At 37.0% G+C, this 27,986-nt stretch overlaps 2 protein-coding genes across 2 annotated transcripts in view; one reads left to right on the top strand and one right to left on the bottom strand.

Moving 5' to 3' along the window:
* The first annotated feature begins 451 nt into the window (after window positions 1-451).
* On the top strand, window positions 452-7,817 carry bri3 (brain protein I3). The gene is made up of 3 exons (XM_051106185.1): window positions 452-927; window positions 2,507-2,642; window positions 6,689-7,817. Exons 1-3 carry the CDS (start codon window positions 792-794, stop codon window positions 6,819-6,821), a joined length of 405 nt encoding a protein of 134 aa, XP_050962142.1. The 5' UTR covers window positions 452-791; the 3' UTR covers window positions 6,822-7,817.
* Window positions 7,818-13,716: 5,899 nt separating this feature from the next.
* baiap2l1b (BAR/IMD domain containing adaptor protein 2 like 1b) overlaps window positions 13,717-27,986 on the bottom strand; it is a 72,067-nt gene continuing 57,797 nt past the window's right edge. Inside the window, exons 12-14 of the mRNA XM_051106087.1 lie at window positions 26,836-27,004; window positions 17,762-17,802; window positions 13,717-14,669 (exon numbers count right to left, since the gene is read on the bottom strand). Coding sequence (XP_050962044.1) covers window positions 14,597-14,669; window positions 17,762-17,802; window positions 26,836-27,004 — 283 coding nt within the window. The 3' untranslated portion in view covers window positions 13,717-14,596. The remainder of the gene's footprint in view (window positions 14,670-17,761; window positions 17,803-26,835; window positions 27,005-27,986) is intronic.

Here is a 27,986-nt window from a genome sequence, read left to right as displayed (position 1 = left end):
TGTACCATTTTTGTTTGTAAACAGCGTTTGACTTACTTGCACTTTCTTTGCGCGTTCGCTTTGTAAACACTGGGTCTGTGGTTCCGCGTGACATTTCGACATGATTCAATAGTTAGTGAACGCGCATCCCAGAGCCTGTGCTACACAATCTTTTATGCCTAAAAAGTATACAAATTTTTATTTTCCGAAAAAAATGGCCGATCGTTTCGCTAGATCCTTCTTACACCAATGAAGTCCATTATATGGAGAAAAATCCTAAGATGTTTTTCTCAAAAAACATAATTTCTTTAAGACTGAAGACAGAAAGACATGAACATCTTGGATGACAAGGGGGTGAATAAATTATTTGTGAATTGTTGTTCTGGAAGTGGACTTCTCCTTTAAAGAAAAAGTGAGTGTGTGTAGCTTTAAGACATCACCCAACCCGCCGCATCCCACTGTATCACGTGATTCGAGTCTTGTGACAGTGCAGCGAACAGGAAAAAACGTCGTTTGAGTTTGACCAGGAGTTTCCTTCGTTAAGTAATCCAGATTTCTCTCATAAACGAGAGAAATCAAGAAAAGTTCGCTATGGCGCATCTTTAGGACGTTTTGCCGTCTTATTAATCATTCCTGTCCCTCACACAGTCGCTTTAAGCGCGGGCTGAAGTCGCATGGGGAGAGTGGAGGAACTTTCATCTGAGCTTTGTTTTGGTTTTTGTTTGTGTTAGTCCGGTGATCATCCACGTTAAATTAGCTCGAGAAGATTTCATGTTAGTTTGCTGAAGTGGACAGGACGCCTCAGACCAGATATGGATACTAAACCTCTTCTCCAGGACAGACCTCCAGCGTACAACACAGTCCCGGCCGCGTACGACTACGGCGCGATCCCCGCGGCCACTGCACCCGCAGCGGGCTTCCACCCTCCAGCACCGCCGCCCTACCAAGGCAAGAGAAACACATACGTTACTGTATTCAACCTCTTCACAATCATTATTAACCAGTAATAACTCAATTACTGCAGGATTTTATCACGTATGTGTCATGTTGTTATTATTATTATTAGTGATGCCATTTAATATAACAATACTGGCTCAGATTCTGCTTCCTTTAATTACTTTTGAGGAAGAAACACTTAGATAAAGCAGTCAATTGACAGTTCATTAGTTTGACATTTTAAAACCTAAACTAACCTTGCCATGTCAAATTAAAAATCACATTTTTACTAAAGTAGGGATATTACAATCACAGTTAAATATATTACAATATACACTACCAGTCAGATTTTTAATGTTTGTTTTTTTTTTTGTTGTTGTTGTTGTTTTTTAATAGTCTCTTCTGCTCACTAAGCCTGCATTTATTTGATCCAAAGTATAGCAAAAGCACTAATAGTGTGAAATGTTTTCAACAAAATAATAAAATGTTTTTGAGCAGCAAATCAGCATATCAAAATGATTTCTGAAGGATCATGTGACACCGACGACTGGAGTAATGATGCTCAAAATGCACCTTTAATCACAGGAATAAATTACTTGTTAAAATATTTAAATTATTATATAAATTATTATATTATATACAATTATATAAAAAACAGTTATTTAAAATAGAACAAATATTTTAAAATGCCACTATTTTTGCTTTTTTTTTATTAAATCAAAAAAAATATCAAATACATGCAGGCTTGGTGAGCAATAGAGACTTCTTTAAAAAAAAAACATTAAAACTTTTGATGAATGGTGAAGTTAATAACTCAATGTTAATAAATTAACGAATTAATAAATCACAGTGCATAAATCAGATTCTTTCAGTTATCAATCTGACTGATTCATAAATCATGATTCATGAATCAGTCTGGTTTGTGATTCCCTAAAAAGAGCTGGTTCTACTCTGGATGATTCATTCCTTTTCATTCTCAAAATCTCAATTACAACTGATTTAGTGATGACCAGTCTTAAAAAAAAATCAGATGACTAACTTGTAAAACTAGTCTAAGCAGCTTGTGCAACAGGCTTCTGGTCACATTCTGTTCATTTAAAGGAACCGACTGATAAGATTGAATGTTTTGCTATACAATGTCAATGCAGTATCATTGTATATGAATACGGTAATCATTTAGTGCCATGGTATTTCTGTATGTTGTTTTATAATAGACCATAAACGCGCTGAAAGCAGTCACGTACTCAGCACAGTTTGGTCAGGCCAGTTAGTTATTAACTAATCACAGTTGACAGTTAACTGATTGTCTCAGTGTTTCATATCCTTGTGGGAAAAAAGAACACTTTAGAATACTTCAGCAGGTTATTTACAATTAAATGAAAATGTATTATAGTATAAATTTACAATAAGTATATTCTAAGTTTTGAAGTACACTATTAAGTGCAGTTCTTTTTCACAAGGGACTATAGTTTCATTTATAATGTTCAGCTGTAATAGCCCATAAAACATCACTTCTGCTCATCATAGTGTGTCACAGCGTCTGAGGTGATAAAGTGGGAAGTGTTAAATGGATGTGAACTCTGTCACGCAGGTTTCCCAGCTGCCACAACAGCTTATCCAGCGGCCCAGGCACCACCTGTCGCCGTAGCCACCCAGCCAGCCTACACCAACACTTACACTATCGTCCAGCCCTCTGTGGTGGTGGTTGGGGGATGTCCGGCCTGCAGGTGAGGGTCGCCGCACACCCAGTCATCCCACTGTGTATAAGCATAACATGGTGTTTTTCATAGAGAGAGAAAACACCATCTAAACATTGTTCCAGTAGTTATTACTATTTAGCAGTTGAACTTCAACGTGAAGGAAATAACAGAAATAAACCAGATGCAGTTCTAAAGAATTAAGTGGTTTCTGTATCCGCCCTGTCATCATCCCCTTCCCTTGTGACTGCATATCTGCTGCTAACTCATGCAACCTACGTCATGTGATGACTAGATGCCCCTCCCCCTCTAAAAATGAAATTGTGAATGTGATTTATAGAATTTGATGACTTTTCATGGTTCTTGTTTTATATTAAAACCACTGAGTAAAAGCACATATGTTTTAAACTCAGATTTGTGGTCTTGCATTGGACTCGACGCGGTTGAGGATGTTTTAATCCAGAAACATTTCCTGTTTGCTCATGTGACTCAGAGAGAGAGTCGTGTGGCATCATGAGAACTCCTGACATGCTGATTTCACACTGAACTTTGGTTCATGGACCAGATCAGTCTAGTTTAGTGTGCATGACCACAAAACAAACACTGGTTGTTGTTCCCTTTTCCGACTTTTATCTTACATAGCATAGCTATAGATTTAGATTTAGATTTTTTTTTTAGTAAATGAAACATTTTATAATTGTGAAGTGTTGGTACTTACTAAAGCTACTTATATCATAAACCACATTTTAACATTCTGGTAGTTTAAAGGCATAGTTCACCTAAAAATGAAAATGCTGTCATCCTGTCGTGTCGTTCCAACCTGTATGACTTTTTCATCTTGGAAACAAAAGTTAGGATATTTTTAATGAAACCTGAGAGATTTCTGTCTCTCTAATATTTATAACTTTTAGAAAGACATCGTTAAAAAGTAATCTATATGAATTGAGTGGTTTAATCAAAGTCTTCTGGAGAGACATGATCGCTTTACATGATGAACAGATTTAATATAGGCTTTTATTCACACATACATTACCAGTCAAAAGTTTTTGAACAGTAAGATTTTTAATGTTTCTTAAAGAAGTCACTTCTGCTCGCCAAGCCTGCATTTATTTGACAGCAAAAACAGTAAAAGTGAAATATTTTTACTATTTAAAATAACTGTTTTTTATGTTAAGATATTTTAAAAATGTATGTTAACAATGTATTTTTGAAAGCTAATTTTTTAGCATTACTCCAGTTGCATGATCCTTCAGAAATCATTCTAATATTCTGAAATAGAAATATTTTGTAACATTATAAATGTCTTAATCATCCATTGAAAACATTCTTGCTAAATAAAAGTATTAATTTCTGTAATTCCAATTTCAGATAAAGTCTGATCTTTCTATTCATCAAAGAATCCTGTAAAAATGTACTTAACTGTTTTAAATATTGATAACAATGATAATAAAAAATGTTTCTTGAACTGCAAATCAGCATATTAGAATGATTTCTGAAGGACTGGAGTAATGATGCTGATAATTTAGCTTTGCACCACAGAAATGAGCTACATTTTATAATATATTCAAAAAGAATTCAGTTATTTTAAATGGTAAAAATATTTCACAATATTACTGCTTTTGCTGTGTTTTGGATCAAATAAAAGCAGGCTTGGTGAGCAGAATAAACTTGTTTTAAAAAACAAACTTTTGACTGGTAGTGTACATACATACAGCACATCAGATATGGTAAACCACTAGACCACCAGAACCAATAAGGTTTGTCCTTGTGTGTTGAGCAAGCATGAGCAAAACTGCACTTTACCTTCTAGTTGCTCCAGGTTTGCCCCACTGCAACACTTGTGCCATGTTGTCAAATCATCTTGCGTAGCTTCGCAACTTGTCATTGTATCTGTTTTTTGGTTCGTGTTGCATTCATATTTCATTCGAACCGCACCAGAGTTAATTTGGAAGTGGACGAGTCTCATCTTTTTCGTCTGCTTGTTTGGTGCACACCAGGGTTCTGATGGCAGTGTTCACACCTGTCATGTTCGGTTCAATTGAACCTCTTGTTGCGGATCTTTTGGGCAGGTGTGAATACAGCAGTCGCACTCGGGTGTGGACCAAACAACGGTACCGAGACCCAGCTGAAGAAGTGGTCCGGTTTCAAATGAACTCTGGTATGGTGGAATGGATAAACCAATCAATGGATGATCTTAGCACACGTTTTTGTTTACAATTTCTGGTTCACTTGCAAGAAGGGCAGTTTGAAAGTGAAGCACACTAAACAAACAAAAAAAAATCAATATTGTATTTGGTCTGGACAAAGGCAAGTGAACTAGTGGACTTTCCTGGTGTGAATACACTCTTACTCAAATGAACCGAACAGAACAATCACACCAGAGTTGGTTTTAATCAAACCAAACATGACAAGTGTGAACACACAGTTTGAAAGTTTTGGTTGCATTTTCAATGGATGAACAGAAACTGAGACAGTATTAAAAATCTTCATTTGTGTTTTGAAGATAAATCAAAAGTCTTATGGGTTTGGAATGACATGAGGGTGAGTAAATGATGACAGACTTTTCATTTTTAAGTGAACTGTCCCTTTCACAGGCCACTGTTGACTTGATAATGATCGGAAAGCAGAAGCACAGGCTGATGCTATTTTCAGATTAATTTGGACGAGAAATGGTTACAGCAGAGAGTGAAAATAACTTTGGTCTTTATGAGAGTTGATTAAGGCATATTTTTAGCTTTTACTGTTTCAACATGCTGACGTGGTTTAACAACCCAAGAGGACTCTCTTACACCAGGGGGGTCAAACACATTTTAAGATGAGGGCTAGATTGGACAAAACATTCCATATGTGGGACTTTTTTTTTCTGTAGCTAAGAAAATTCAGAATCAAACATATGCTGTTTAATAAGCCAAACCAGGTGGAAACAAAAATAATAATTTAATTAAATAACTAGTCATAAGATATTGATGCAGTCACATCTGAAAGTGTTATGTTGAAGCTACACTACCAATCAAAAGTTTTGAATAATTGTGATTTTTTTTTTTTTTTTTTTTTTTTTTTTTTTAATGATTTTAATGTTTTTTTAATAGAATTTTCTTTATGTTCCCCAAGGATGATAAAAAAAAGAGAAAGAATAATAGAGTAAAATATTATTACAATTTCTAACAGTTAATTTCTATTTTAACACACTGCCATTCAAAAGGTTGGGATCAGTAAGAATTTTTTAAATGTTTTTTAAAGAAATTTCTTCTGCTCATCAAGGCAGAAGAAAATACAGAAAAACACAGTAAAATTGTGAAATATTATTGCCATTTAAAGTAACTGTTTTCTATTTTAATATACTTTAAAATATAATTTATTTCTGTGTTGCAGCATCAATTTTCAGCATCATTACTCCAGTCTTCAGTGTCACATGTTCCTTCAGAAATCATGACAATATGCTGAATTATCATCAATGTTGCTGCTTCATATTTTTTTGAAACCTGTGATACTTTAATGAATAAAAAGTTTTAAACAGAACATTTCTTTGAAATAGAAATCTTTTGTAACAATATACACTACCAATCAAACGTTTGGGGTCAGCAGATTTTTTTCTTTCTATTTTTGAAAGAAATTAACACTTTTATTCAGCAAGGATGTGTTAAATTGATAAAATAAGTGACAGTAAAGACTTACATTGTTACATAAAATTTCTATTTTGAATAAATGCTGTTCTTTTGAACTTTTTATTCGACAAAGAATCCTGAAAAAAGTGTCACATGTTCTAAAAATTGATACATGCATTAAATAAATCAGCATATTAGAATGATTTCTGAAGGATCATGTGACACTGAATTTTCAGATGCTGAAAATTGCTGGAATAAATTACATTTTAAAGTATATTAAAATAGAAAGCCATTATTTTAAATTGCAATATTATTTCACAATATTACTGTTCTTTCTGTATTTTTGATCAAATAAATGCAGTCCTGCTGAGCATAAGAGACTTCTGTCAAAAACATTTACAAGAAAACATGCTCTAGCATTATGTTTCAGTAATGACTGATGATCTGACTGTGGTATTGTTCACTGTTTAGGGTCGGCGTGCTGGAGGATGATTTCACCTGTCTGGGAATCATGTGTGCCATATTTTTCTTTCCTCTGGGAATTCTCTTCTGCCTGGCCCTGCGTCAGAGGAGATGTCCAAACTGTGGAGCCACTTTCGGCTAGAGGGACCAAAACCCCTGTCGTCGTCTTTTTAAATTCAGTTTTAAGCATCAGCATAGTTTATCTGTAATCAGCACACATCAATAATGCCAAACGTCGCTTACGTAACTACGATAAATGACAGATCACAATAGTAACCAGCCACAAACTCTATGATTACTTCAAAGATGGTGCATGTGACGGGCTGTCCATGTGTTTAGTTTTTACATGCCTCGCAAGCACTATTTGCTGTTTGTTTTTTTTTGTTCTTTATATAAAATCTTAAAGCCAGTCTCCAGTCATCTAATCACTAGTGCCTTTACGATGGCAGAGAAACCATAAACTGAAGGAGCCGGGACTCACTGAGGGTAAATCCCACACGACTCTGGACAAACGCCGACTCGCTTTGAGTAACATTGTGTTTGTGTTGTGTAAATGAAACATTTGATTTGCCTCCCTGATGTATTTTCAATTCCAGTTTGCTCTCATGTCTAGAAATGGACTATAATATGCTCCCTAATCAGTCACATCTTATTCAAGATCAAAAAACATCTTCTGTATTCATTTTTGTCTGTGTTATTTGTATATCTTGGATTTCTGAATCAGTTTTAGACCATGTTCTTTCTCAGTAGGGTCGTCTGTTATTTTGGGGGCCATGTTTTCGTCATACTGCACTGATGATCCATGTTATACGTGCTGGGTTTTCTGAAAGCGTCTTTTTAGAGGTTAAATATGCAGTAATGTTTCACTCGCTGGACCTCAGCCATCTCCAGGTTGAACTGAAACCCGCAATAAACAAGGGAAGTCGGCATCTACACAATGTAATCTGTCACCCAATGACACGCAGTTGCTCTTTGAGAAAGGAATTGTTTTTTTCTTCCAGTGACCGACAATCAGTCTCGGACGCGTCTGGTGTGATTTCAATTCATGATGTACTCGTATCATACACTAGACATGCTACTATGATCGGTTTAAACTTTTCTACATTAAGAGAGATTGTAAATAAATTCTACAAGTGTTGCTTTTGTGTTTGTTGTTGATTATATCAGATGTTTTCGAAATGCACAGAACAACATTTTGAACTTCCTCATCAGTCAAACTTATCTTGAACTTCCTCATCAAACTTATCTGAGCTTTTTTATGAAGAATTTCTTTTCATTTGATCAAAAGTAAACATTTATAATGTTATGAAAGATTTCTATTTCAAATAAACTGTTATTCATTTCTGTTACTGAACATGTTTGAAGTTATTAAAACAGATTATATATTTATTACACAAATTAGTTCCTTTTAGAAAAATCACAGTTCTACATAATTTCATATGCAGCTTATTTTAGTGACATTTTGTAAGCTTTAAAATCTGCTGTTGCATTAGTGTAGTCTACATGTTTCCAAAAACCACCACAAAACAATACTTCCTTAATTTCAAAGAGAAACATCTAAGTTACAGTCATGTGAAAAAGTTAGGACACCATATTGAATTACATGGTTTTCTTTATCATGGAAATAATAACAAAAATTATCTGGTCCTTGGCAGGTCTTAAAATTTGGAAAATAAATCCTCCGATAAACATCATCACATGACATATCACACAGTGCCATTTAAGAAAAATACAGCCAAGAGGGAAAGGCCATGTGTGACAAAATTAGGACACCCTATGAGTCAATTGCCTGTAGATGCACTTTTAGCAGCACTAACTTGAAGCATTCATTTCCTGTGTGACTTTATCAGTCTCTCACATCGTTCTGGAGGAATTTGGACCACCCTCTTTTTAATGTTGCTCCAGTTTATTGAGGTTTGTGGGCATTTGCTTATGCACAGCTCTCACCAGGATGAGTTCTGTACTTTGACTGGTCTATTGCAACACCTTGATTCTTTTCTCTTTTTTTAGCCATTCTGTTGTAGATTTGCTGGTGTGCTTGGGATCACTGTCCTGTTGCATGACACAATTTTGGCCCAACTTTAGATGTCAGACAGATGCTCTCACATTTGACTCTAGAATACTTCGATATACAGAGGAGTTCATGGCCAACTCAACGACTGTGAGGTGCCCAGGTCCTGTGGCTACAAAACAAGCCCAAAATCACCAGCCCTCCTCCAGCATGCTTGTCTTTTGGTATGAGGTGTTTGTGCTGATATGCTCTTTAGGTTTTCACCAAACTTGGCGCTGTGCATTATGGCCAAACATCTCCACGTCGGTCCCGTCTGTTCAAAGGACATTATTCTAGAAGACTTGTGTTTTGTTCAGATGCACCTTTGCAGACCTAAACTGTGCTGCAATGTTTTTTTTTTTTTTTTTAAATAGAAGAGGCTTTCTTCTGCCAAGCCTTCCAAACATGCCATTTTTGTCCCATATTTTTCTAATGGTATTGTCATGAACTTTATCATTTAACATGTTAACTGAGGCCTGTAGAGTCTGAGGTGTAGTTCTTGGGTTGTCTGCCATTTCTCTGAGCTTTACACGGTCTGATCTTGGGGTGAATTTTCTGGGACGTCCACTCCTGGAAGGAGAGGCCTCTGTTTTAAATGTCAAATGGCCGTATTACTCTTCTCAGATTGATGGCAGCAACAATTGCTTCTCTAAGATGATTGCTGATGTCTTACCTGCGTTAACACACACCTGAAGGCTCCAGACCAGCAAACTGCCAAAGCTTATGCTTTTATAGAGGTGCTCAGACTTGCTGATGATCAGTTAATCAAAGGTATTTGATTAGCAGTGCTTGACTGTTATTTACCCTCTTAATTCCAATGTTAACAGTAAGGGTGTACTAACTTTGTCACGCATGGCTTTTCCATTTTAGCTTTATTTTTGTTCAGTAAATAATGACACTGTGCAAATTGGCATGTGTTGTTGTTCATCTTCGAAATTTTAAGATCAGCCAAAGACCAGTTTTTTTAATGATGTCCTGATACGGAAAACCATGGAATTCAATAGGTTGTCCTAACTTTTTCACATGACTGTATATAGATTTTTTTCACAACACGTCATCAATCACCCATATTGGCGGCACTGCACCCAACAAAATGCATATTCTGATGATTATTATTATTATTGCTGCTGAAAATGGTCAATTATTGTCATGCTTTGGGCTGTACTAATCAGCCAGACATTTAGAGTACCACAGACTGCCAAAAGTTATAACAAATCAAGGAGAAGTGTGCAAAAAAACTTTGAGGAACAAAAGGCATTTGTGGTTGGCCAAACTGAACCAGGATTTCCAGGGCAAGAATCTTGCAGGGTTGCCAGGTTTTCACGACAAAACCTGCCCAATTGCTACTAAACACTAGACCAATCAAGTTTTGAGGGGGGTCCCCCGTTAAAGGCCGCCTTTGGCGGGGTAAACTACACGTTTTTTTGGTAGGGGTCCCCTGGTAAAATTTGCATTCCAGGGGATAATTATCATGTTTTTGGGGTCGTGGGCGTTTTTTCAACCTGCGGTGTTAAAGCATCCCAATTCTGTGGGAAAAACACAGACCTGGCAACACTAGAATCTTGACAACATTCGTATTTGTTCTTATCATTTCCGGTCAGGTAGGTGAAATATTGGGCAAATATCTCAATTAATACTGCTCATACATATTTTTTTACCACCTATTAACTGTAGTTTGTCAAGAGATTGTGCCCTCTCCTGCATACTAAGTCCTTCTCCATATGATTTTGCAGCTTCCACACATTTTTTCCATAGTTTAGACAGCATATATTAGCAGAACAATGTATTCAGTAGTACATTAACTGAACAATCCATGCTGCTGTTTACATGAGTATAGACCAGTTATCTGTTTGTAAACATTCAGGATATGCTCGCAGCATGGTTGCAGAAAACCCAGGAGAAATAGCCTTTACGGCTAGAGAATTACATGGATATGGTACAAAATACTTAGATTTAAAAAGAGTATAATATTGATTAGACGTCATTTTCAAAATGTTATTCACATAATACAAGAGCTTGTCACCCAGCGATAAGCACTGTTACTCAACGAAATTGACATTAGATAGTGAGATAGTCTTACAAATTCAAAACAGGTATGACGTTTTTTGTGGGCGGTTCAAATGACAGTCTGTAGAGCCATGGAATAAAACGGTTCACCAGACCCAGTCCTGGAGGGCCGGTGTCCCTGCAGAGTTTAGCTCCAACCCTAATCAAACACACCTGTACCAGCTAATCAAGGTCTTGCTAGGTATTTTTGAAACTTCCAGGCAGGTGTGTTGAGGAAAGTTGGAGGTAAACTCTGCAGGACACCGGCCCTCCAGGAACATGGTGACCCCTGGAATAAAAGAATATAAAAAGGTCAATTTGATTTTATATTTCAAAATTCTGACTTTATTTTCGCAATTCCGAGATTATATCCCACAACTCTAGAGGAAAAACAACTCGTCATTCTCTCTTTTCCCCTCAGCTCAGAGTTTACATCCCACACTTCTGGCTTTTTTTCCCCTCAGAATTAACAAAGTCACTAGTTTTGTTTTTGAATTGGAATTGGGCTACTTTAACACTGTTGCAGCGGGTTGTTTTTAATGTCCGCGGGTTTAAGCGTGGCAACCCTGCACTCAGTTTACTTTGTATTGCAGGAAGCTGCCTCCTTGTCATTTCTAACTTCTAACAAAAAACAGAACAATGTCTGTTCAATGTGACAAGGCGTACAGTAAACAAGCTAAAAAACCCAAAAAACTACGTTTTTATAAGCTGTCGATCCAAAAAAACGAGCGTTTAAGGAGATAAATAGTTGTAGATGTCAGGGTATTTCACGTTGAGCCATTCAGTTGAATCATTTCTCAAACAAAAATAAGGAAAAGAAGCACTGACATAGACCAATAAAATGTAGTTTCTCAATATATCTCCTCCTCTCAGGTTTACATGGGGTGGTGAAATAATCCTTTGACATGGTTAAATACGAATACGACACGCTGCGCTCTACTTTTGTGTTCTTAAACGCTTTTTGGATCGACAGCTTATAAAAATGTAGTTCATTCAGAAATGACGAGGAGGCAGCTTCCTGCAATACAAAGTCAATAGAGAGAGTTGGATTGTTTTCTATAGTTCTGGATTTTTCAGCTTGTTTACTGTACACCTTGTCACATAGCAGCTTTTAAACATTGTTCTGTTTTTTGTTACAAGTCAGAAATGACAAGGAGGCAGCACCAATGTCCCAAAACTGGACATTGGTGCAACCGGTCTATAATTCAGCATCTTCCACGTGTTTTTCTCCCATGCTTTAGACAGCATAAATTAGCACAAGAACAAATTCAGTAGTACATAATCACTGCAGTTGTTTACATCCCAATATCTCCAATATGGCTAACTGACCAAAATCATGATGCAAGTGCAAACCCTCCACACTTCAGTGTTTATTTTGAGGGTCAACTAGTGTTTGTCAGTTTGTCTTCACTAAGGGCTTTCAAAACTCATTTTCCACATGTTGATATGATTCATTAGGCTCTTAGCGAAATGTCTACAACACACTTGGGTTAAAATTCCTCAGTGGTTGTGTAAAACAACACCCTTCTTACCTTGTCAAAAAACAGCTACTGCTCACTCCACTCCTCTCTTTCCGTTTTTTTTTTTGCGGTGGCGCGTTACTATCAAAACTAATCCACTGCATCCTCAGTGACTCTGCTTTCGGGAGAAAATCAAAACTCATATGTTCACTTTTACATCCAACTACAAAAGACCTGCATTGTTTACGAGATATTGATGACGCCTTCTAACGGTCATCATCATTATAAATTCTTGAAAGTTTTTCATATTTTTGATTTTTTAAAAAATGTATGTACATTTATAACACTATTGTTTGTACTATATCACCTTTTCATCAAGTTAAAAAAAAAAAAAAAAAAGAAGCTTTTCCAGGGTGTTTCTAATGCCGCGTCTATGGGAGGGACAGTAAATTTGACATTGTTCTCTCTTCTGACTGCCTATATCAGTGTATCTAAAAAAAGTTTCCTTTGATTGAAAGTCGTGAAAACACTATCAGAGTTTTTCTTTTGCTATTTGAGCAAATAGGAATGCAAAAAAAATATATATTTGTGGTACTCTCCAATTCACTGTTCTTGGATTTTACCCAGCTATTTCCACTATGAGAAACCCGGAAATGTGAGAAAGGTCCATACCGGACAGTCTGTGAGCGGGTTTGAGCAGTATGGCATCATATTTCTCAGAAAATCAAAACGCATGGTAATTGAGACGGTTTAGGTTTTTTGAGAATTAAAAAGCGGAATGAATGTATATTTATCTTTGTAGGTTGGTTGTGTCCACACACTGCTAAGACATACATGCAAACACCATGTAAAAGTCAATTTTGCATCCAACGTCTCTCCGAAAAAGGAATAATTCACCCAAAAATGAAAATGTACTCTCCCTGAGGCCTTTCAAGGTGTAGATGAGTTTGTTTCTTCATCAGAACAGATTTGGAGAACTTTAGTATTACATCACCTGCTCACCAAAGGATCCTCTGCAGTGAATGGGTGCCGTCAGAATGAGAGGAAGCAATATTATGAATAGAAGACTGCGTTTTAGTCAGAAGCAGTGATTTGGGGCAATTTTGGAGTTTTGTTTCTTACAAAAATGCAGCTTTTCACTTCACAAGATGTTAATTGATGGACTGGAGTTGTGTGGATTACTTGTGGATTACGGTGATGGTCTTATCAGATGTTTGGACTCTCATTCTGACGGCACCCATTCACTACAGAGGATCCATTAGTGAGCAAGTGATACTACATTTCTCCAAATCTGTTTAAAAGATTACAAAGCTCTTGTAAACTTGGAAAACCACAGGTCTACATGTGGAGAAGTACATCTTACAAAGACCTTTTCTAAATGATTCTAGACTAAATTATTCATACTCATTTCACAATGTTTCTACTCGTTCTTTCTCCTGGAGTTGCAAAATGAGTGTCATATTAACAGACTTAGCACACACTTAGAAACAAAATATTTTATTTTCATACAGCAGTGATCTACAAGATCTCAGGCCAACATCAACAGAAAAGTGCATTGATACAATCAAAGCCAAATGAATAGTTTCCCCCAAGCAGAAGATAAATAAAATCACTATCCACTGACCGACAATGGATCATTATTCAGTGTCGACAATACGCCGATAAAAGCAAAGCTCCCTTCTAAAAGCATTGAGGATCTAAAAGACAAAATTAGCTAAAAGCACTTCTGTAGACGATGGTGTTGCCTGCACACTGGACGACTCGACTGTGTTCCTGAAGGCCAGCTGAGCGAGTTAGCCAGCTAACTCTGGTAAACATGCTTACATGGCTCTGCCTTCCAATCTTTGAACTTCACTGACACCATAACGCTTCGATCACTTCACGCTCAGCTCGTTCCACTAGTTACCAGGTCAAGTGTTTTAAGGGCTAGTGACCAGTTCAGACAGCATCTACAGTAAGTATTTTTCATCAGTGTTTCGGTTCACATCACTATCATCAGGACTCCTCTGCTAATGCAGGTTCCCATCTAGTGTACATGTTAGAAAATATCTTGACAATGATTTAAAAAAAACTTAAGATCACACTCATCTTCTCTCATGTATTTACAGAATGATACTCTGAAAATTAAAAATCTGACTGCTGATCCTTACGACTAAATGCACATACATGAATTCCCTCTCTCTCACTATATATATATATATATCTATATACACAAAACATACAGAGAGAGAGAGAGATGGAGGTATAAATGGGATAAAGGGGACTGACATGAATAGTGGTTGTACAGTATGTGGTGTCTGTGTGCATAAGAGTGTTCCTGTGAATAATCCCAGCATCCTTGGTGGTGGGTCTCTGTGGTGTTCAGATGATGGGGGCTGATCTGTCATTGGTGACTGTGGGCCGAAGTTTGACTGTAGCAAATGGATTCCCTCCCCTACAGACAACAACATACTGTTACTCCAACTGCTCATATGTACTGATATTTCAGACCAGTTTAAAAATAAATACATAAATAAGAAATAAACTTAAACATGGCCTTTTTTTTTTTAATAGTGCCCTATATGAAACACGAACGGAATCCAGTCATTACAATGGAATTTAATTTATAACACGGAATGTTGTGGAATTTGCCAAATTTTGGATGAATAAATTACAAGTAGGTCAGTGCACTTAAATCAAGGTGCAATACAGAGTACAGTCTGTGAATATTATGCCACAAAAATACTATTTAAATATGAATCCTGTGTGTTTCTGTGTGAATGAATGGTGCAGACATCTGGTTTTTACAGCAACCCGTTGAAACAAAAGTTCGGTTTAACTTGAACAAACTATGACAAAAATATATTACTTAAATGTAATAGTACTACTACTACTACTACTACTATAATTATTATTAACATTTTTTTAAGGAATACTTACCAGAAAAAAAGGAAATAAAATGTAACCCTGGACCACAAAACCAGTCTTAAGTAGCACGGGTATATTTGTAGAAACAGCCAAAAATACATTGTATGGGTCGGAATTATAGTTTTTTTTTTTTTTTTTAAAGCCAAAAATCATTAGGATAATAAGTAAAGATCATGTTCCATGAAGATATTTTGTAAATTTCCTACCATAAATATATCAGAACTGAATTTTTGGTTAGTAATATGCATTGCTAAGAACTTCATTTGGAAAACTTTAAAGGTGATTTTCTCAATATTGAGAAATACTGAATCCTGAAAAATTAAAATGAAAAAAAAAAAAAAAAAATGGAATTTGAAAAAAAAAAAAAAAAAAAAAAAAAAAAAAAAAAAAAACAATAAAATGGAATTTGGGGAAATAAAACTGAATTTGTAGGGCCCTACAATTATCGATTAAATAAGCATTACTTACATTATTGGAAGAAGAATTATTATTTTTTTTTTTTAATTAACAATGTAATTAATATTCCATTTATTAAAGCCAAGTATGAATCTCATCAAGTTAGCGTTTTTAAGCATTTTACATTTATTCCAAAGTAATAACTCAAGGCAGTAACAATTTAAACCATATATTTAATTTGTGAACTCATGTTCAGCTATTCTTTTTAATAGTAACTTTTAACTACGTTTACATTTTTCGGAACATCAGTCATTAAAGCTCAGACACAAAGATTTACTTTAAAGCTGATTACTCACTAAAAACTCCCATAGATCATGTTTTCAGACCATTTCAAGTCTTATTTTGACATAAAGTGGTTATACACCGACCAAAATTATAAACGCAACACTTTTGTTTTTGCCCCCATTTTTCATGAGCTGAACTCAAAGACCTAAGACTTTTTCTATGTACACAAAAGGCCTATTTCTCTCAAATATTGTTCACAAATCTGTCTAAATCTGTGTTAGTGAGTCACTTCTCCTTTGCAGAGATAATCCATCCACCTCACAGGTGTGGCATATCAAGATGCTGATTATAGACAGCATGATTATTGCACAGGTGTGCCTTAGGCTGGCCACAATAAAAGACCACTCTAAAATGTGCAGTTTTACTGTATTGGGGGGGTCTGAAAACTAGTCATTATCTGGTATGACCACCATTTGCCTCACGCAGTGCAACACATCTCCTTCACATAGAGTTGATCAGGTTGTTGATTGTGGCCCGTGGAATGTTGGTCCACGGTATTTCTGTGCATTCAAAATGCCATCAATAAAATGCACCTGTGTTCGTTGTCCATAACATACGCCTGCACATACCATAACCCCACCGCCACCATGGGCCACTCAATCCACAACGTTGACATCAGCAAACCGCTCACCCACACGACACCATACACGCTGTCTGCCATCTGCCCTGTACAGTGAAAACCGGGATTCATCTGTGAAGAGAACACATCTCCAAAGTGCCAGACGTCATTAAATGTGAGCATTTGCCCACTCAAGTTGGTTACGATGACGAACTGCAGTCAGGTCGAGACCCCGATGAGGACGACGAGCAGGCAGATGAGCTTCCCTGAGACAGTTTCTGACAGAAATTCTTTGGTTATGCAAACCGATTGTTGCAGCAGCTGTCCGGGTGGCTGGTCTCAGACGATCTTGGAGGTGAAGATGCTGGATGTGGAGGTCCTGGGCTGGTGTGGTTACATGTGGTCTGCGGTTGTGAGGCCGGTTGGATGTACTGCCAAATTCTTTGAAACGCCTTTGGAGACGGTTTATGGTAGAGAAATGAACATTCAATTCACGGGCAACAGTTCTGGTGGACATTCCTGCAGTCAACATGCCAATTGCACGCTCCCTCAAAACCTGCGACATCTGTGGCATTGTGCTGTGTGATAAAACTGCACATTTTAGAGTGGCCTTTTATTGTGGCCAGCCTAAGGCACACCTGTGCAATAATCATGCTGTCTAATCAGCTTCTTGATATGCCACACCTGTGAGGAGGACGGATTATCTCGGCAAAGGAGAAGTGCTCACTAACACAGATTTAGACAGATTTGTGAACAATATTTGAGAGAAATAGGCCTTTTGTGTACATAGAAAAAGTCTTAGATCTTGAAAAATGAGGGCAAAAACAAAAGTATTGTGTTATAATTTTGGTCAGTGTATCTAAGTGTGTGAGTTGTTTACTTACTTTTTAAAGTTAGTCTTCCCATTAACGCCATTATATTGTTCATTCAGACAGGTTTGCGAAGGCGGAACATGCACGAACACAAGAGGCGGGATTTATTGCATGAACCAATCACAGGCGATCATAAACAATCATATCGTGATGGAGGCACTGCCTCCTCTCATGTGATTTTTCTCCATTTATTCTCAACTGCCCCTCACTAAACTCACCGCACGCTTTAGGAGGGCTGTTAAAACTCAATGGTCTCAGGGGAGGCGAGAGATGTGGACTCCCGCTGTAACTTTACCTCGCTGTTGGACAGTGTTTCTTCAGAAAAACGAGTGATTTATATGCTTTTCTGTGTCATGTTTTGTAATATTTGTATTTTTTTCATCCAATTTGTTGAGGTGATACTGCCTCCCATGCCAGAGACAACAAACATGATTCATTAATACTCACCCTAGGATAGGATGCTTTGGCAGCCCGTTTGACTGAGGCATCTAGAGAAAAACAAAAAAACAGGATTTTTAATTAAATTTTGTCCACAAATGTCATAACATACACAACTAAAATCAAGCAGGAATCATTGATTCTCATTTCATGTAGGTATTTCATGCACATTCCTACATCCAGCAGTCACACAAGAAAGACAGTTGAGCACACGGAAGTGTCATTTCACTGACGGCCTGGAATCTAGTCCTGCTGGAAACGTGATTTAGAGATAACCTCATGTTAAGGATGCGTGACTGTTGTGATGAGTATAAAAGCAGACGTGATCTGATTAAGGTCATCGGGTATGAGTGTAGATAACTGGAACCGTCTGGTACAAACAGGGAGTCTTTCATATATGCTGTCTAGGATCTTGTGTGCAAATTCATAACTCAGCCACTGTCATATACATATGCAAACCACATGCATAAGAGCTAATAAGCAAAACAATCCTCAAAATATCATGCATGCAAATTTAAAAGGAGATATTAAAAGACACTGCTATGTGTGTCTGGGTGGTTGTTTACTGACTCACGTCAAGAGAGTCCACCCACAAGTCTTTATGATGTTCTGGTCTCTAGATACGACTTCAGTCTACGGGTGCATGATTAGTCATAGTAAAACTGAAATCGTGATATGGCTTTGTGGGATTACAAAATCAGAGGCTGCAATTTAAATATAAAAAATACATGTGCTGCAGGTTCCAGAAAGGAGGACGATGAAGGAGGAGGATGTTTTACATGTGAGCAGCTCATGATCCAGTGTTTTCAGTGTCTCTGCATGTTCTCTGATTTTGGGTCACATTTGGGAAAAGCAACATGTGCCAACCATCTTCCCAGACTTGCAGTAAGAAGTGCTTATAAACTTGCTTGTTGTCAACCAAAATATAAATAAATAAATTAATTAATACAAATAAAAGGATAAAATAAATAAAAAAATGATGAGATAAGTCCCTGAAGTTTTCAGCAATTATAAAAGCTTGATGGTAGAAATTAAGAGAGTCATAAACAATAGGGTTGTAATTTTATTTATACTATAAAATAATGTTTATTTTTAATAAATACTTGATTATTTATCTTACAGTGAAATATTAGGAAATATTATTCTTTATTTTGTTTAATAGTTTATTTAGTAGTAGTAGCAGCATTAATAATAATAATAATAATAATAATAATAATAACAACAACAACAACAAAATTATCAATACTAATAAATGTCTTATTTGTGTTATATATGTATTATAATAATACAAATCACAATTTTTGGCCAAATTGTGCAGCCCTTCAAGCAAGCACAGTACATCTGCTTAAAAATTGCTATTTTAGTCAAGAAAAAAAAAAAAAGTAGTTTTCTGAATGAAAATCGGTATAATATTGTAAACAGTGAAATGTTTTTTATATTTTACAGTTAAATATTACAATATTAATATTCCTTATTTTATATTTTATTTTGTAATAATAATAATAATAATAATAATAATTATTATTATTATTATTTTTATTATTAATATTATTATTATTAGTCATATTGATATAAATCTGAACATTTTGGGCCAGATTGTCCAGCCATATTAAACTAAGTTTTCAAAAATCACTTTAAAATGCAACTTTTTTTAATCAGAAAAACTTAAATTAGATCTTTTTTCCCCTGAAATCACGCAGCTCTACTTCAGTCTCTCCTTTGTTGTAAGTCTGTGAGATGTTTTTCTCTTTTTATTGTTGCCCAGTCTCTAACAAGCCACACATCTGAGATACCATCAATGTCTGTAGCACAAACAGAGCAATATAAAGTTTACAGGCTTGTTAAAATCATAACCTTAAGTATGAGTAACAGTAAAAGGAAGCAATGGTTGCTCAAAAGTGATAATAGTGAGCACAGAGCACTTAGCCGGTCTCTCCACTAGAGGGCACCTGTATACCGCAATCAATGTACACATAAAAGAGACGCCTCTCGATTCAGTTAATGGGCATCTGGCATCACAATGATCCACTGCTTTCATCCAGCTGTGCATATTCACTCCAGACACCAGCAAAATCCTCATCAAGACGCATGTCTAATGTTTTGTGTGGCCTGAAAGTCAATTTTCCCAACCTAAATGTTAATCTTATCCATCATGCATAACATAGAGTATGACCAGTCAGGGTGTTCAGATGTTTTACGAGGCTCTTTCATTCTTAGTGTCACTATTTGCATTCTTTAGAGATTTACATCTATTGTCAGTCTTGTATCAGATTCTGCTGTTTTCTCTTTCTCTCTCAAGCAAACAGAAAACCAGGTAGGGAGCATTTTTCACACAATGACTTCACCTGTGAGCATTCAAGACCCGTCCTCCCCCGCCTGACCGATAAAACATGTTTTTAGTGGAAAAACACAGCCTCTGCTTCTCTCAAACCAGACAATCTTCTAATACAAGGAGCTTTTACAGAAGTGTCCGCATTTACCCAGGCTTTCCAGGGCGGAGAGGCGAGCTTCGCTTGAGTAATTGCATGGCACGAGTCCCTCGTTCGCCACAGCGATGAGCCAACCCTCGGCAGGGAGGACAGGTGCCGAACAACGGGGCTTCACACCTACAGATCTGGCTCCCGTACTTCTATTGTGTGCACAATATCAGGAGGTGAGCGCAGGCACCGGTGTCGTCGGAGTAAATGAATGGGTGGATGCGCGAGCGCTTCGGAGCGGGTTTCAGGTTGAAGTCCGTGTGGAATTCCATCGGAAAGGTCGAGCCGTGGCCCGGATGTGCGTGTGTGACGGGAGGCGGGGGGTTTGGTGAGCGATGAATATTTCACCGCGTCCAGAGAGAGAGGAATATCCAGTTTCACAGGCTGGCCATTGACACCCGCAGCTCGCAAATATCACAAATCAGGGCCTCCCTCCAGACAAATAATGCTACTTATGCAGGTGGCTCTTTCAGAGGCATTAGACCTCATTAACTTAAAAGGAGCACCTGGAATGAGATCGTGTGTCTCATCAGACTAGCCCTACCACTGAAATTAGCATGAGTATAATACAGCAGACGTGGACCATGATGTTACGTCGTACTGGTGTTGCGTTGCCTGACTTGCGTAATGTGCTGCTCGGTGAAATTGGGTAAACAGTGCAGGATCTTTTGGGAATAAGCAAAATCTTGTCATTTACATGCATTGGTATGCATGTGTCACTGCCCGCAGTTCTGCCACATGTTTGCATGCATGCAAATAAAACGGGCTTCGATGTTTTTGGGTATCTTGTCATGTTAGAAATACCATACATTCACATCTGCTTGTCTCATTTCACCCCTAGTGGCTGTTACACAGAACTTTCAAATCGGTGATTACTCTCTGCTTATTCATCATAGAAAATTAATGAATTTATGAATACATGCACAAAAAAGACTGCCAATATATGGGTATACTAGGCTTTCTAAAGCTAATCAATATGAGGTAAAGGGATAGTTCGCCCAAAAATGAAAATCCTGTCATTAATTACTCACCCTCATGTCGTCACCTTCATTAATCATCAGAACACAAATGAAGATATTTTTGATGAAATCTAAGAGCTTTCTGACCCTGCATAGACAGCAATGCAACTGACACGTTCAAGGCCCAGAAAGGTAGTAAGGAGACTGTTAAAATAGTCCATGTGACATCAGTGGTTCGACCGTAATTTTATGAAGCTACAAGAATGCTTTTTGTGTGCAAAGAAAACACAAATAACAACTTGATTCAACAATATCTGTCTTCAACGCGCATTCATTAAAGTAGGGCTATTTAATAGAGAAGTCCACTTCCTGACTTTAATAATTTACTCACCCCCTTGTCATACAGATGTTCATGTCTTTCTTTCTTCAGTCGTAAATTTTTCTTTATATATGGTGCCCCGATTTTGAACTTCCAAAATGCAGTTTAAATGCGGCTTCAAACGATCCCAGCCGAGAAAGAAGGGTCTTATATAGCGTAACGATCGGTTATTTAAATATAAATAATACAATTTATATACTTTTTAATGCCAAACGCTCGTCTTGTCTTACTCTGCTTGGACTGTTTTTGTATCGGTTAGTGACAGTCAGGGTATGTCGTGTCTCATGTTCTCCCTCAACTTTGAAATCGTCCTATATCGCTGTTTTACCTTTTTTATTAAGGGTGGTTGATCTTCTTTGCATGTTCACTTTGCAAAGACTGGGTCGGTACTTCTGCAGCGATGTAGGATGATTTTGAAATGATTTTTTAAGTTAAGGGAGAAAATACGATTGGAGTTTTCCGACATACCCTAACTGTCTTGAGCCAGAATACACAGAGTTCAGGAAGAGATTAAAAGCATTTGAGATTAAAAAAGTATTTAAATCGTATTTTTTTAAAATGAAAATAACCAATCATTTCGCTAGATAAGACCCTTCTTCCTCGACTAGGATCGTTTACAACCGCATTTAAGATCATTTGAAGCCACATTTAAACTGCCTTTTGGAAGTTCAAACTCGGGGCACCATATCAGTCCATTATTTAGACAAAAATGCAGAAATGTTTTCCTCAAAAAACAATTCTTTTACGACTGAAGAAAGAAAGACATGAACATCTTGGATGGATGAGGGGGTGAGTACATTGTATGTGAATTTTTGTTTTGGAAGTGGACTTCTCCTTTAATTGCTGGCCCGCAGGCCCAATCCAGCCTTCCAATCATCTTCATCCAGCCACATATGCCTTGAATTGTTTTTGCACTAATTAGTTTGTCCACAAAGTGGCAACACAGGCCCAGGCCAGCCAGAAAAGGAAACGAAAGAGGCACAACAATCTACCGGAGACCGCAACAATAGTGTTTTCATGTTACATCATCAATCCGGAAGTTGGCCATTGTGGCGGCACTGAACGTAAACCATTGAACCAAATGGAACTCATGCATGGGCTTGGCGAAAAAACAAAGGAACAAAAGTAATTCACTTTGTTGGGATACGAAATAAAAAGTATAATTGTCGGGTTGCCAGTCCACGACAAAGGAGGCAGATCGAACGGATATTTACCACCTATTCCAGGGGCTCGACGATATGGACTGCCCTATGGCCCGGGGCATTCATGTTACTAAATGTCATTTGTGTGGAAATATTACGTTATTATTATATTTAGCCTGTAAAAGGCCATTAAAAACACAATATGCAAGTTTTGGCCGCTAGAGGGCGCATATTCAAAACAAACAAAGAACCAAAGGCGTAGTTTGATGATGCTGTAATTGAGTGTGGAATCATGGGATTTATTGTCTTCATCCTCACAACTGATTCAATCTGACGGACTCAGGCAAGAAATCATGCCCACTGATGAGCTAATGCATTAAAGACTTATTAAGGTCACTGTAGTATGAAGCAGGGTGTGGCCGAAAGTCATAGAAGCGAAATGAGGACGATGGAGTGATTGCTAATGCTTTTATCAAGCTTTTATTATGACAGCACTGTTTTATCATAATAGATACATTTGAATGTGTTGAAAGTTCTGTTGTAATGCTTCTCTGTGTGTTCGTCACCTGTCTAATAAAATGCATATTAAAGCATCTATGTTTTCTACAAAATAAAACTGGAAAACCGAGGGTGTATGATGTAATTGGCGGGGATGCAAGGACACGGTCCATCACACTATTTAAAATAACTTACTTCTCTGGATTTAAACATTCTTGAAAACATTTGGGCTAATGTAAGCACACAAGTCAACTAAATATATAACACTGTTACAGTGTTTTTTAGATATTTTAATAAAAAAAATCATACATATCGTGCCTTTAACAGAGGCCAGAAATGCTTAAGATGGACATAAAGAAGAGAAAATACTGTAGAAGGCAGATCAATCTCACTGTTCACGATGCACGAAATATTGGAAGAAACTCCTAAATAATGTATTGGGGTTGGAGTTTATTTGAATGTAGCTCTGAGGAAAACAGTCTGTTTTCAGAAAAGTGTACATGGTGTGTAATGCACTATAAAGCACTGTTAATAAGCGTAGCACAGCATTGTGTACAGCAGTAACCAAGAAAACACTATCACTGCTTAGCGTTGAGCCCTGTATTAACTTTAGTTTGTCAAAATATAACGCCCTTTCCTGCTTACCAAGTCCTTCTCTATATGATCCAGCAGCTTCCACACATTTTTCCATGGTTTAGACATCAGAAATTAGTAGAACAACATCTTCAATAGGACAATAGTAACTGCACAATCCATGCTGCTGTTTACATACGAGTTACCTCATAGACATAATCTTAAATGAGTATTCAAGTCCTAAAATGACTGTGAAGAGTTTGGCGAAAATCGGATGTGGCAGTGTTAAGTCGTTATTTTTGTTTTCTTTGCCCACAAAAAGTATTCTTGTAACTTCATAACATTACGGTTGAACCACTGATGTCACATGGACGATTTTAAAAATGTCCTTACTACCTTTCTAGGCCTTGAATGTGTCAGTTGTGTTGCTGTCTATGCAGGGTCAGAAAGCTCTCGAATTTCATCAAAAATATCTTCATTTGTGTTCTGAAGATGAATGAAGGTCTTGACACAAGGGTGAGTAATTAATGACAGAATTTTCATTTGGGTGAACTATCCCTTTAATTATTTAACGATCATAAAATAAACTAGAAAATAGAATAACATTAAAGTGGAAAAATTCTTCACTAATCTCAGTTTTGAAAAGAAAACATCACATCCTGTCAGGTGGTCATATGTGGTCTAGCTACAAGTATTTTTGGTGCACCTAAAACTTAAATCAGATCCATAAATTTTCCCATAAGCATATGGAACTCCATACAGTTTCCATAACACTATATATTGAAAATGAATGACTTGCAGTCGTTTGTTGGAGACGGTTGATCTGACAGTACTATATATACCATGCCCTGGTAGAAATGTTACTTCCAGAGCAGAGCTCTTCACTGATTAGAATGGGAGTGATTTAGTTTTGATGCATCATGTCATTATGTCCGGTGTAAGTACAGTGTAATTGTCGGATGTTTACAGCTGCTGAACAATAAAGCAAGATGGTGCATTAAAGGTGCAGTATGTAATTTTGACAGATAATGAGTGAAAGTGGTAATGCAGTCTAAAATCAAAATATTAGAGAGAACAGCTTCTCCCAACCTCTCCTCCTCAGACTCAACACTCACATGGGTTGCCAGATTGAGGACAAACAATTGGATGTGTTGAAATACTCTTGGTTAAACTGGGAGTAAGGCAGAACAAAAACACACACTGTAACACGGAACGCACATTTTAAAGCAGAATAACTGGCTGAAGACGCTTTTTCCGACACATTACTTTAGCTGGATCTTTGCAGCAAGCTTTATGCATGTGCTTGAGTGTGGAGTAGGCTATATATTAAAGCTTCATTATGGTAATAATGGTAACAGTATATGTGACCATGGACCACAAAACCAGTCATAGGGTCAATTTTTCTAAATTGAGATGCATATATCATCTGAAAGCTGAAAATCGGAATAAATATGCTTTCCATTGATGTATGGTTTGTTATGATAGGACAATATTTGGCCGAGATACAACAGTTTGAATATCTGGAATCTGAGAGTGCTAAAAAATCTAAATACTGAGAAAATCACCTTTAAAGTTGTCCAAATGAATTCTTAGCAATGCACAGAACTAATCAAAAATGAAGTTTTGATATATTTACGGTAGGAAATTTACAAAATATCTTCATGGAACATGATCTTTACATAATATCCTAATGATTTTTGACATAAAAGAAAAATCAATCATTTTTACCCATACAATGTATTTTTGGCTACTGCTACAAATATACCGCGCTATTTATGACTGGTAATTATGCTTTAGTACAGTCAAAAATATTACATACAGCACCTTTAATACGGAGTTCAGCTAATGTCTGTTTAGTCACAGATTAAACTTGTGTCCAGTCGTTTTATCATGCTGTTTTGAGCCTTGGGTTCTTAAGCATCAACACTTCAGGTGTTTCATAATGAAGCTGCTTTAGCTTGTATATCAGGACTTATCATTGACTTATTATGAATAACCTTATTTTTAGGTTTGCAGCTATTACATTAGAAAGTTATAAAGTCTTTTTCATTTATTAATTTATTTATTACTTGAATTATTGATGTATGCATACATTACATAACCAAGTAGATGTTACTACATTCTTACGTAATATATACATTTGGGAGTTTAATTTCAAGCAAAAATATGGGAATTACATTACTCATACCATTTTATCTCCCACTCCTATTGCAATTTATACAATGATCTGTAACCAAATCTTTCAAGTGAATAATTTTTAGCTTTTTTTAGGCAAAAAGCAAACACGCTAAAACAAACAGTGAGATGTGATGGGTTTGAAAGGGTAGCTTTTGTTTATTCTTTGCTGTCACTGAGGTGACACTCTTCTGAGAGAGCAGTTTGGATTTAGCATTTCTCCACCGGCAATCCTCTTTAAAGTGATCCTGATCCTCTGATCCACTCAGACACAAGGACTGCAACTGTTTACACGTCATGACACGGCCTAGACACTGACACACATACACATTTATACCCGAGCGGACGTCACATGAGCCTCAATTGTTCTTAAACTGAGCTAAATTCAATAAATACAGCCTAACCTATGCCTAACAGCATTTAGAGCTAAAACAAACTTTTACTTTTTCTGGCAAACATGTGTGTGATGCTTGCCAATGGAAAACTTACCTTTGTGATGTCAAGCTGTTACTTAGAGTTTGCTATTGTTTTTTTTAAAGCCTTTATTTCAATAGGACAGTAAGGAAATTGGGAGAAAGAGAAGGGGATGTGATCGGGAAAGGTCCGTGACATGACTCGAATTCGGGATGCCCGAAGCTGCCCACAAGGCTACTGGCACCGACAAGTGTTTGGTATTGTGCTCTGGAAGGCTATTTATACCACCATGATACAGTTCAATGTAAGTAAATGGGATTTTTTGGCTTATTTTATCACCTGTGAGGTGTCAAACTCAGATCAACCATAATATGACTCTTGGAACCCAGTGTGCAGAGAAGACAATGCAAGCAGCATTCAGGTTTGTTTATAGCGGTGAATGAAGAGGATAATGAAGAAGACTGACCGGGGTTTCATATGTAGAGGAGTACGTCTGTGACAAACTCTTGGTGGAGTTTCTCCTGACGGGCGAATCGTTGTAGTCTGCTGGAGGCAGAACCATCATGTCTTCCTCTGGGTCCTTCTGCATGAGGTTTGCCACGCTCTTACTGCGCATCGGAGGGTTTCCGGCAATACTACAACACATAATCACAACACCTTTCAGCAGAAGAAACCCTTATTTACACTGCATTTTAGCATGTTTACTAACAAACTACTATTCTGACAAATAATGTGTTGCAAACACATAATTCAATGTTGTAAGCTTTGGTTAGTATCAAGGAAAATCTCCTTAACCAGTGATTTCCAGGACATGGTTTAATTCTGCTTAACTAATTAATGCAAACTATACCGTTAAGGTCAAAAGTTTACACCCCCATTTCACATAAAAGATGTTTACATATAGTCCACAGGAGGGAGGAGGCTCTTTTCACTTAGTACTGCCCTTCACAGGCTACATATGATACTTATATGTTTCCCAGAAAAAACAAAAAAGTGAACCCTGATCTTCAAATTCAAAATTTTTTCACCCCCCGCCATTGTGTTAATGCATTGTGTTTCCTTCTGGAGCATCAGTGAGCGTTTGAACCTTCTGTGATAGTTGCATATGAGTCCCACAGTTGTCCCTTGTGTGAAAAGATGGATCTCAAAATCATACAGTCATTGTTGGAAATAGTTCAAATACACAAAAATGCTGGAAAACCAAAGAATCTGTGGGAGCTGAAGAACAGTGGGCAGTTTAACTGTTCAGGACAAACAAAGGACTCATGAACAACTATCACTAAACAAAAACCTCACACACACACAGCTGTGGATCATTCAGGTAACAACACAGTATTAAGAATCATGTAAACTTTTGAACAGGGTTATTTTTTATAAATTCAACTATTATTTTCTCTAGTGGACTATATGTAAACATCTTTTATGTGAAATATCTTGAATAATCAGGTCAGTACTAAATAAACAATAACATGCTTTTATATGATCCCTCTTATTTTGCTAAAATAATCAACATTTTGTAAATTCTGAAGGGGGGGTAAACTTGTGACCTCGACTGTACCAAAAAATTATGATCTAAATTATGATCTAAAGGACCCCTTTCCTCAAATATAAAAGCAG

Source organism: Labeo rohita, chromosome 3 (assembly GCF_022985175.1).
Source record: "Labeo rohita strain BAU-BD-2019 chromosome 3, IGBB_LRoh.1.0, whole genome shotgun sequence".
Lineage (NCBI taxonomy): Eukaryota > Metazoa > Chordata > Actinopteri > Cypriniformes > Cyprinidae > Labeo > Labeo rohita.
This window is presented reverse-complemented; position numbering and strand designations above follow the sequence as displayed.

What these genes read in the sequence shown, in the direction of transcription:
- bri3 (XM_051106185.1), top strand. Translation starts at nt 792, where the DNA reads ATGGATACTAAACCTCTTCTCCAGGACAGACCTCCAGCGTACAACACA. An exon ending in AGCACCGCCGCCCTACCAAG is followed by an intron (nt 928 to 2,506) that starts GCAAGAGAAACA and finishes TCTGTCACGCAG; the next exon opens with GTTTCCCAGCTGCCACAACA. An exon ending in GGGGGATGTCCGGCCTGCAG is followed by an intron (nt 2,643 to 6,688) that starts GTGAGGGTCGCC and finishes TTCACTGTTTAG; the next exon opens with GGTCGGCGTGCTGGAGGATG.